General features: G+C 39.8%; 1 protein-coding gene across 3 annotated transcripts in view; it reads left to right on the forward strand.

Annotated features, from left to right (window-relative positions):
• Positions 1-12101, forward strand: part of Tmem164 (transmembrane protein 164) — a 162183-nt gene that overhangs the window by 77399 nt on the left and 72683 nt on the right. For all 3 annotated transcript variants that reach the window (XM_090325662.1, XM_090325661.1, XM_090325660.1), the window contains one exon: positions 10097-10163. In XM_090325662.1, coding sequence (XP_090181788.1) covers positions 10104-10163 — 60 coding nt within the window. In that variant the 5' untranslated portion in view covers positions 10097-10103. The remainder of the gene's footprint in view (positions 1-10096; positions 10164-12101) is intronic.

Below are 12101 nucleotides of genomic sequence, written 5' to 3' on the forward strand. Positions count from 1 at the left end.
TACCATGGCTTGAACTCAGGGCCTTACATTTGCTTAGCTTTCTTTCTCATACCTGGTTTTCTTTGAGCCATATCTCTAGAATGGCATTTTAATGTTTACTTCGAGTATGACAGATTTTATGCTCAAATTGGCTTTGAATGCCACTGGTCCTTTAGGTCTCAGCCTCCTGAGTATATAGGCATGAGCCACTGGCATACAGCAGTTTGTTTTTCTTCTTCCTCTTCCTCCTCCTCCTCCTCCTCCTCCTCCTCCTCCTCCTCCTCTTCTTCCTCCTCCTCTCCTCCTCTTCTTCTTTTTCTGCTTCTGCTTCTGCTTCTGCTTCTGCTTCTGCTTCTGCTTCTTCGTGCATCATGGGGCTTGAACTGGGCCTGGGCTTTGTCCCTGAGCTCTTCAGCTCAAGGCTACTGCCCTACCCCTAGAGCCACAGCATCACTTCCAGTTTTCTGGTGGTTAATTGGAGATAGTAGTCACAGACTTTCATGCCCAGGCTGGCTTTGAACATCCATCCTCAGATCTCAGCCTCCTGAGTAGCTAGGATTACAGATGTGAGCTACCAGTGCCTGCCTTTGCGTACTATTAAGGATAGTTTTCTAAAATATTTCCTTTGGTTCATGCAGTAAATTCAAACACCTGTGCTTCCTCCAAATCTTCTGAATGATGTATGTTTTCCTTGTGCTGCTGGAGAATTTCATTGATACTCTGGTGTTTATGCATATTCATAGGAGAACCTGTTGTTGGTCAAAGACAGAGAATGTAGACTGCCTTTAAATATTTTTTGTTTTTATTGTACTGATTATAACTACTTCTCAGCTGTACGTTTAGCAGGAAGATCGATGTGCAGACCTTCTAACCTGTTTTCTAGTGTGGTGTGCTATTCATCTACTGGTTCTGTTGGACCAATATGGAATATTTAGCCCTAATAGTAAGTGTCTGAAATCTGTTAATGTATGAAATATCTGGGTTATGACCCACAGTTTTCTACAAGCATGACTATTCAACTTTTACTTGTGAAGACACTCATTCCCACATAATGTGTTATGATCAACCCTAACTTATTTTTACTCTTGAGGAATTGGGGGGCAGGTCTCCAAATGGATGTGCGTTTGGTTGGGGAGTGGCTGATTATCATGTGAAGGAGGAATGGCTGGCCTGTTGTTGATTACCATATGGTAAGTCATGAGGCTGATGATGATACAAAGATTGGGGATCTTCCTGTCATTCAGATTTCTAGAAGCTGTTGCATGAATTGATCTTTTTTTTCCTTTCTTATTTTAGCATTACTTTTATTGTTATATGGAGATTTGTCCCAGATTTTGGCAGTAGTAGGACCATCCCTCTATGTTTTCAGTGATTTGGGGCATTTTATTGTTCTCTGTTTTCATTGGAAACTGGGAAATACTGTGTTGTGGTTGTTAGCCAACTGTTACTTTAAAGGAAAGACCTAGGAGATATTTTGGTTTAGAATAGCAGTTAGTGACCTTTCAAGGGCTAGATAGTAAGTACTCTGGGCCTTCAAGTTTCTTTGATCTCTGCTTGAACTTCCTCACTGTTGTAGTAAGAAAGATATGCAAGGGAATGAGTGCATCTGTGTTCAAGTAAAATATTTTTGACCTAATCAGGAGGATTGATAACCCACAGCGCTTATATTCACCCCTTGTGACTTAAGCAAGGGGATTTTCTCCTTTTTTTGAGGGTTTAGGCAACCTCTCCAACTATCCCGTGTTCACATCAAAAACATCTTAACAGTGAGTCAGTGCTTCCTTTGTGCTTACAGACATAATGGTGACTGGGGTATGCTTCGTGTAGGTGATCTCATCCAACCTCAAGGTTAGAAAGTCCTTGCATTTATGTCATTAAACTACCACATCCTCACTAGATGAGAGAAGCCACAAGCATGAGTCAGCTGACTTCAGGTGAAGACTCTCACTTGGCAATTGGAGACATGGGTCCTTTCATCTGGAATCAGTGCTTCCCTGTATCTAGGCTACTTTTCTCTCAGTGGTGTGCAGATGATACTCTTGGATTCCTGACTCTAGCCTTGGCAGCCCTCACATTAGCTAAGACTTCGATGGACCCAGAGTCTCTTGTCTGTTCAGGGGTTGGAGTTAGGAACAGATCTCTGATATGTTCAGTGTTGTTATTGGAACTGGGTTGGCATATCAAGTTCCATTATCCTCTCTCCTGTGTGAAACTTCAGGAAAGTAACATCTTAGACATGGGGGCTATTGAAGCCATCAATCCTGTGAAACCAAGGCACTTTGAAGTTTCCCAGTCTCTCTGTTGGATTTCTTATCTGATCTAAAGGATGATATCGTCAGCAGATGGTAGAGGACTTTCCATGGTCCCATCCACAAAAGTCTCCAATTCTCAGCTTGCTGTTTGGTGTGCTGGTTGCTGGTTTTTTTTTCATTCATTTGAGACAGAGTCCCCCTGTGGTACCCAAGCTGGCCTTGAACTCCTGGCCTCCTGGCTCAATTGGTTCTTCCCCTTCAGCCTCTTGAGTCACTGAAACTTACAGGTCTACACCACCTTGCTCAGCTGGTGATACTTTTCAGAAGAAGGTTTCACAGAGGACTGAAAACTTCTTAGTGGAAACCTTCTTAGAGAGGCTAGTATTTTGGAATTCTCTCTCTGAGCTGGGATATCTTGACAGAATAGATGGAAAACAAAGTGAATGGCAATTAAGATTTCCTGGCATTGTATAGTTGACCTGTGGATGACTACTGTACTAGTTTACCTATGTGCAGTAGAGGTAGGAGAACCTGTGGAGTTGGCTCACTAAGTGGCACTGTATGATGGCAATGAACTCTTTTCCCCAGCCCTGCTCTGGGAAAGAAAAGTGCATTGCAGAGGCATAGCATAAATCTGCTGCCTTTGAGAGAATGTTCAACTTCCCCTTTTCCCTATACTAAAGCCTTGAAATGTACTCATCTTCATGTGCATGTGGAAAGGAGTGAATCTGCAATCCAAGTGGGATTATTTGCTCATTTGTATCTGCTGACTCAGTCCAGAGAGATTTTTGAAGGAGAAGAGATGAAATTTCATCTTGTCTGCAGAGATCAAGAGGTGCCTTGCTGGATGGAGAGACTACAGTAGGTCAGGTGTGAGTCAAGGTAGGAAAGCTTGGGGGTAGATGAGGGTAAACATGAGGGCATCTTGACATGTGATCATGACATTGGACTATTGATACCCTGTTAGCCTTTGTACCATATGATATTCAGATAGTTTAGTAGCTGGATGGGTGGCTATTTTATAGATTACATATATTATATGATCCATTTTTTTTGTAAGGCTTTAACTCAGGGCCTGGGAACATGTCTCTGAGCTATTGGGCTCAAGGCTATTGTTCTACTACTTGAGCCACAACTCTGCTTTCAGTTTTTTTGGTGACTAATTGGAGATAAAGAGTGTCACAGACTTTCTTGCCTTGGCTAGCTTTTATCAGAGATCCTCAGATCTCCTCTTCCTGAGTAGCTAGTATTACAGGTACAAGTCACCAGCACCTGGCTTATGCCCTCCTATTTTTAAACAGAGAGCTTTAGATATCTGGGATTGCTCTGAGGTTAAAATGTGGGACTCAGGTTGACTCTGTTGTGCCTTAGTGTTGGAACAGTTTAAATATCAGATTAGGTATTGTGGATACCAAGAGACTCTGAACTGAAATTTGGCTTGGGTCATATGATATTTAAATGTGTCACCATTGAGAAAGTTGCTTTTTTGGTTAGGTTTGGACTTATTGTGAATAATGTGTTTGGAAGATTACCTTGGGCCAATGCAGTGGCAGTTTGTGTCATGGAAGACAAAGCTATACATGATAATTCTGCAGATTGCTACTTGTCAGGATCCTATGTTTATATTCATTTATATTCTTTCCTTAAGGCATGGAGGAAGGAGGAAATTTTCAAGTTGATCACAGGATTTTCTTCCCTTTCACGTGTACAGGCAAAGCTGCTGTGATCCTCACATATATACAAGTCGCTTAAATGTGTTTGAAGAAGGTTTGTGGAGCAGAGACTGCTCTTATTTATTTTCTTCATCCTGGGCTGCTGTGCTTTCCATAGACAAGTCTTGGGATGGGTATCATTTCCAGATAAAAGGAAGGCTAGAGACTTAGACAACAATTTCCATTCTGAGAGCCATGGCAAACTGTACTCGATAGAAGAATGGGGACGCATCATTTGGGGCCTGTTTTTACTTTGTCAGGCCACCCAGTCCTAATGAAAGCCAAGGGAGCAATTGTCTATGCTACATATTAGGCAAGAGCAATTCCATAAAAAGAGCAACAGAGCATAACAGAAAAGGTTTGGGCAAGGTATATAGGAATTGTGCAATTGGTAATGATGAAATAGACTGTGCTTCTAGTAAGAGGAAAAATCAAACATTACAGAAAGCAATATAGGCAACCATAAAACTAGCTAATGATTTTAGTAATGATATTAGTATAATTTCTCACTAGTTTCACTTTTTTAAATAATATGCTTATTCTGTATGTGCTATCTTGGCAAATTTAAAAAGTTAATAGACCATACTTGTTTTTCCCATCTTAATAAATATTCCTTTAAATCTTATCTCAAATGGCAGTAGAGATATTGCATGACTTGAATAAGTACAATATAATTTACTGAAGGAATGCCCTGATCATTCATCATCTGGTTTATTGGATGCTGCACATGTATTGAAAGTTATTTATTTATGCACTGGAAGTAGGTGGCCCAGGTTCTCCTTGTACTTGTTACTTAGTATATGATCTCAATTGAGGCTAAAAGCTTCAGCCTCTTCTTCCTTTGAAATGCAGTATATTGATAGTAACTGTGTCCTTGAACGGTTGTGACAATTTGATGAGATGACCCGTGTAATCCTCTTAGCATGGAAGCTTACATATGCTAAGCACTCAGTAAGTGTAGATAATAATGCGCAGCATTATCCTTGTCTTCCCACTTCACCATCTATGTATGTTACCATTATAAGTTCAGGATGAAATTCTTTTCATTCATTCACATAAGAACATTTTCAGATTTAAAACCACTTTTATTATAGGTACCTTCGAGAGGGAAGCTTATGCCAACTTCCTGAACTTTACAAGGGGAAAAATATGATTTCGAACCTCATTTGATCCAGAATAAGGCAGTAAGAAACCATTGGCTAGAAGCAGGGAACTATTTTTGTACTAGTGTTACACTTGTATGATTTTTCTTACTTTTTCATTTCTTGTGTTTCAGCGTTTATTATGAAAATTTTCAGATACATAGAAAAGTAAACATGCAGTCCATTGAAGACATATGATCTCACCTAGATTCACCATTTGTCATTATTTCTCTCCATGTTTTGTGCCAGTACCAGGATCTGAGTTCAGGATCTCCTGATATTCTTGTTCATAGCTGGGGCTCTACTACTTGAGCAATGCCTCCACTCTGGCTTTTGCCTGGTTAATTAGAGATGGAGCCCCATTAACTTTTTTGTACAGGTTGTGTTTGAACCTTCACTTTCCAAAACTCGCTCTGCTGAGAAAGTAGGATTATAGGTATGAGCCACATACCTAGTTGTCATTCTTTCTGATACGTGAGTTCTTAAATGCAAAGTGTAAATTGCATTTCTTGTCATAAGATTTATTTATGCTGTCACAAGAAAAGTCTACTATTAAACCATGAACTCAGAAACAACATCAGAAATACCCTGAACTCTAGGATGATAGAAGTAGAGTTATTTTATTTCTAATACAAATTACAGAAAGTAAGCCTTAACTATTTGATGGGAAAAGAGTAGATTTAGATGTGCATCAACATAATAATGGGCAAATAGTACATGATATGTTCATAGAATTACACATTATACAACAGTGAAAAGCAGATAAGAAGAAGCCATGTTGAGTAAAGAGTATATTTATGGAAGATGCACTGTGTTTGTATTTATACTACCACACATTTAATGGGATAAACATAATACTATATGTGGCTTATGAATCTATATGAATGCAATAAATGTATTAAAAGGAATAGAAAGGAAATATTTTTAGAAGTCAGATTCTTTCTCTTGGGAGTGGGGCAGATGAACGCCATTCAGAAAGGGCTTCAAGTAAGTCAATAGTTAAAATTTATTAAAGTCAGATGGGAAACACATGAGTATGTATTATATTACATTTTATCTTTCTTCATATGTTTGAAAATTTCAAGATAAAATGGAATAGGTGAGAAAGCATTGGTAAAATGACTAAAAAGATTACTCAGGTGCTGTGAAAGCTAAGACTGGGGTCTGGGAGAATTTAGTGTCTTGCTTCTCATGTACATTTTGAATTCTACCATATAATGAAAATGAGTTTTTGATCTAAAGTTCTGTGACTTTTAACATGAGTGTGGATTATATGCCTAGCACCACATCAGGGTGCATTCCATCATGTCCTTAACTTTCTCATACAGATACCCATGTCCTGAAAACCTGGCAACCACTTATCAGTTCTTTGTCACTGGAGTTGTGTTATTCTGATGATGTCATATAAATGAAATACTACTGCATGTACCTCTTGAGATTGGCTTTGTACATGAAGCATAATGCCTTGGAGATTCATACATGTGGTTAGATGAAATGGTTGTCTAAACCTTTAGGTTACTAGTAATTTTTCATAAATGTGTGTACCACAGTTGTATATTCATTCATCAAAGGACATACGGACTTACAGTTGTATTCCACATTTTAACAATTTTCATTCCAGGAGGTAAACATCCAGGAGTAGAAGATACTGCCAAACTCTTCTAAATTTTACTCTTTGATTTTATACTTCCAATGACAATGTATGGAGTTCCGGTTTCCCTGCAGCCTCTCTGGCCATTTCTAGAGTCACTGGAATTTTTTTTGTGCCAGTCATCAGGCTTGAACTCAGGGCTTGGACAGTGTCACTGAGCTTTTTCTCAAGGCTAGCACTCTACCATTGAGTCACAGCTCAACTCCTGGCATTTTCTGTTCTTTTCCTTTTTGTCTTTGTTTTTCTATTGGTTGTGTAGCTTGAACTTGGCCTGGGCACTGTCCCTGAGCTGTTTAGCTCAAGGCTACAACCCTACCCCTGGGCCTGGGTGTTGTCTCTGAGATCTTCAGCTCAAGGCTCCCGCCCTACTCCTTGAGCCACAGCACCCTTTTGGTTTTCTAGTGGTTAATTGGAGATGAGTCTCAAGGCCTTTCGTGCCCAGGATGGCTTTGAACCATGATCTTCAGATCTCAGCCTCCTGAGTAGCTTGAATTACAGGTGTGAGCCACTGTACTCAGCTACTCTTGCCTTTTTCTGTTTATGTGGTACTGATGAATCAAACTCAGGGCTTTATGCACTCTAGGCAAGCACTCTACCGTTGAGCCACATTCCACCCCCTAGTGTCACTATTTTTATTTCAGCAATTCTGTTGGTAGGTGAGGAATAACTTCTGATTGAGGTTTTAGTTTGCATTCCCTCCCCCCTTTTTGGTGGGGGTAGTGCTAGGAATTGAACACAGTGCTGCATATGTGCTTGGCAAGCACTGAGCTGCAAAACACAATCCTGTGTATCTTTTTTGGTGAACTTTCTACTCAAGCCCTTTTGCCTATTTTTCAATTGATTTTTTTAAAAAAAATTATTGAGTTTGAGGATTAACGTGTACACATTTTCTCTCACTTTATATATTTGATAGCTTGTCTTTACATTTTTCAGATATAGTTTTAAATTTTAAGTTCAATTCATCATTTTTTTCTGTATGCTTTTTTGATATGTTGAAGAATTGCTTTCCTAAGGTCACAGATTTTTCTCCTAAAATTGTATAGCTTCACATTTTTAAGTTTAGAGTTATGACTCAGCCTTCAATTAAATAAGGTGTGAAGTTTAGCTAATGTGTGTGTACCGTTTTACATATGGATATCTAGTTTCTTCAATAACATTTGCACTCTTTGTCAAATGACTTTTATCAGCATTGGTTTGATTATAGTATTCTGTTACATTGATTGATGTGTCCATTCTTGTCCAATAGCACATTACTTTGTTCATTCTAAATTTAGAGTAAGCATTAAAATCCAGTAGTATGACTTCATCATTTATCTTCTTTTCAAAATTACTTCAGTTACCCTGTTTCATTGACTTTCGTCATACATTTTAGAGTCAATTTATCTCTATGTACTCTATGTATCTCTATGTATTGCTCTGACTCTGTAGATTATTTTCATGAGAATTGACATCTTTTCTGTGTGAAGCTATAGGTGCTTACCAACTAAGCCAACATAGCACAGTTCCCTATACAAAACTAAAATGCCTTACAAGAAATATTTGTGAGAGTGGTGATGGCTGTTTTGTATTCTTCTATGTGATGACAAATTAGGTGTAGCCCCAAGGATCTGGTAGAAGGATCTGGGACTTTAAGTTAGGTTATATGGGGAAAACATCAAAATGGGAAAGATTAGAGGCAGAAAGAGAAGGTTTAGGCCACCATCCTTATTGGAGTTTCCATGGGAGAGAAGGTAGGATTGGGTGAAGAGTTCATGTGGCTAATCTGACCTATTTCCATAGGCTCTAAACTGAGGGAGATATTCCTTGTTACCTGGTACCGGGCTATAAGACGACTAATGTAGAGGAGTATTGCCTTTGTAGTGTAAGGCTCATGTGGATGAAACCTGGCTATGGACTGGTTAGTTTGGATATGTGCAGCATATCTCTGACTCAGCCCTTGTTATCTGTGAGAATGGCCCTCTGGGGAAGAATACCCTTCTATAGTATGGTAGGCAAGCTAGTCTAACATAATGCATTTTCTCCTGTCTCTGTCCCTCTCATTTCCTTCCTTCTCCTCTCCCTTCCCTTCTCTTCTCTTCTCTCCTTTTTAAGTTTTAGCTGTCTTGCATGATTTCTTTATATATTTTTTTTTCTTTTGTTCCTTTTACATATTTCCTTCATTTCTTCTGTCCTCCCTTATTATCTGCGATCTTGGTTTTCTCTGCTATGAAATGAAGACAATTGTAATAAAAATGGTGAGAATTGAATGTGATAATATATTTGAATATACTGCCCAGTGATTTGTATATTGAAATGTTCAGTGCACGTTCAGGGGGTTGAAGAGGGAGAGGGGAGGGAGTGAAGGCAGGGAGAGAGAAAGAGAGAGAACATATATGTGAGGCACATTGTCTTCAATATTGTATGCTAGATAATCAAATCAGCTTTTCCCCCAGGAGGAGCAAGCCTCTATTCTTTCTGTCTCTCCCAATAATAAAGACCAATTTACCCTGAATGATGCAGAAAGCTGCTTAAATTCCTCATCTGATTTCTCAGTAGTCTCTGTTCCTGAGTTAATGGTTCTTGACTTAAGATGGGTTTTACCAGTCTTGGATCTAGGATACAGTACCACTATCTAATGTTCTTTACATTCTTCTCTCTTCCTCACCCCATGCTAGGGATGGAACTCAAGACCTAGACCAGTGCTCTACCACTGAACCATGTCCTAAGCTTTCTTTTGCAAAAATGTATACTATATAGCCCACTATATAAAAATAAAAATGCATCAAAGAAAGCTTGGAGGGCTCCCACATGGTCCTATCATCAGCAACAGTTCTTACAGGTGTATCTGAGATTTCAGGGAAACAAGTTTCACAAAACTCTGAAGCCCTTTTCTGTTCAGTTCTTTGTCTGGGAAGAGGACTGGCTGAAACTGTAAATGGCAAAGGGTAGTCTAAGAAAAAAATTTTCTGCTGTGACCAAGGAGCACTGAACGTCTCTATTACCCCTTTACTAATGCATTAGCCCTTGAAGATGCTGAATGGGGATACCTGAGTGTTTAGGGAGCACAGAACTTGTTATGTAATGAGGTGCTATAACCAAAGTGTGTTTAGGAAGTGTTCTGGGGCATCTGAAGCAGTGACGGGGCTCTTCAGAATGTTTCAGTGAATGCAAATGATTCTGCTTTGAATTATCTTGGTGTGTGTGTGTGTGTGTGTGTGTGTGTGTGTGTGTGTGTGCATGTGCAAACTCTGGGACTGCTTTTTAGACAGTTGTATGGGTACATAGCTTTCTCCCATATGGCCTGACTTAATCTGCTGTTCTGCTACATTTACATCAGAGATTGATTGTGATATATGAACCTGATCTCCGTTTATCTTTTAGGTTACAGATGCATATGCTGAATGGAGCTCTTCTGGCACTAGTGTTTCCTGTGGTAAATACCCGGCTGGTGAGTAGCTGCTAGAATCTTACCACTGACATCTAAAACAATATTTGCTCATTCCTTTGTAGTCCAGTGATTCTTAGCCTACATGCACATGTGATTATTTGCATATGTTAATGTGTTTATATACATATAAACACACACACGCGCGCGCGCACACACACACACACACACACACACATATTAATGTTTAAGTTTGACCCAGTCCTGTTTGAGTTCAGGGAAGCTCAGTGGTGGAACTCTGAGGCAGCAATTAAGGTTTAGATCAGAACTAGTATAGATCAAATTAGTCTTCAGAAGCTATTGGAAAGGTTTGGTGGGAGGAAAATAGGTTGAGGCGTCCCACCGTAGAGACTTTTAGATATTTAAGGGCCATATACACTTAGATGCTTAGAATAATTGGCCAGAGATCTCAAAAGATGTTTACATTCCCAAGAGTACCCTTGAGCAATGATTAGATTTCTTCTTTACCTATCCAAATGTTTTTCAGAGCATGGGCCACACATCTACTAACTCCCTATGGCTAGAAAGAAGAATCCTACTGTGGTGGGGTGCAGGTGAAAAACAAGCTCCCAGAGAAGCAGGAGTTAGGGCTGGGCTAGTGTTAGAATGCTTATCTAGCATGCATGAAGTCCTGGGTTCAATTCCTTAGTACCACATACACAGAAAATGCTGGAAGTGGTACTGTATCTCAAGTGGTGCTACACTGCTTTTAAGAAAGCTCAAGGACAGTGCACAGGCCCTGAATTCAAGCACTAGGACTGACCAAAAAAAAAGAAAGCAAAGCAGGAGTTAGAAGGCTTGAGGTGGAGAAATGTTCTCATAGTCCTTCATTTGGGGCTGAAGAGCTCTAAACAGGTCATTTTAGAAAGATCAGTGAAAGAAATCACCTGTAAAATTCTAACTACAGATTTCTGCTTCAGTAACTTAAATATGCCTCATATTTAGAGTTTATAGCTAAACTCTCAAAATGGCAATCCTTTTTGTTACATAGCATTTTATACTTTATAAGGTCACGTCATGTAGCAGATATGAGAGACAGATTCTGCAATTATTAAGGCTGCTTGTTTTACAGAGAAAAAAAAAAGAATACCAGTGTTTGGGGAGCTGTGACTAGAGCCTGGCCTCTTAATGCTAAAAGCACAGCTTTGCATTGCTCCTTCTGAGGGATGTATTCATACCCTTCCCTAGATAGACCAGCCATATCCTCATAGCATTTGCACTTCTGTAGATTCATATGCATCATCAGTAGGAATGAAAAGAAAAAAAAAACACTAATATGGAGACTTCAAATTTATCTAATTTGCTGTGCTGGGAGTATGGTTTACAAGTAGATCATTTTTGCCTAGCATGCCCAAGGTACATCCTCATCACCATGAAGAGAAAAAATAAACCCAGAGACCTGCCAAGCCCCCAAATTGGAGGGTTTAATTGACAGGGTGTGGGATGATGATGGAATGAACATTTGTAACCATATGGTGCCATGGGGTAGCGGGAAGGGTCTTAGGTTCTACAGTAACCTGGGTGCTGCTTGCTAGAAATACATCGTTTTAGGCCCCATCTCAGACTCTCTGTGTATGGTAATCTGGATTGCCAGGTTTAGGTTACAAGGCCTGGTCCTATCTTCTAGGTAGGCCATTGTCAGGTTGGGAAGGGAAGGCCATGCTGTCCCTGTGTTAATAGGCAGGGTATGTTCTGGCTGCTGTTCCTCTGAGGATTAGTATCACCAGTCAGTCACAGGTTGCTACTATAGGCCCCAGTGCTCTTCATTCTACATAGTGTATAATGTGACTTGCATGAATTCCCCTGCTGAACTGCAGAATGAAAACCACCTTAGGGCTGGTAGGTCCAGCTCCAGGGTAGAGAGCATGCATAGCATGTACAAAGGCCTGGAATCCATCCCTAGCAACAAAACAAATGGACAAACTCCCAAGCACTCAGAGC

This window comes from Megascapheus bottae, chromosome X, assembly GCF_031878675.1.
Source record: "Megascapheus bottae isolate mThoBot1 chromosome X, mThoBot2.hap1, whole genome shotgun sequence".
Lineage (NCBI taxonomy): Eukaryota > Metazoa > Chordata > Mammalia > Rodentia > Geomyidae > Megascapheus > Megascapheus bottae.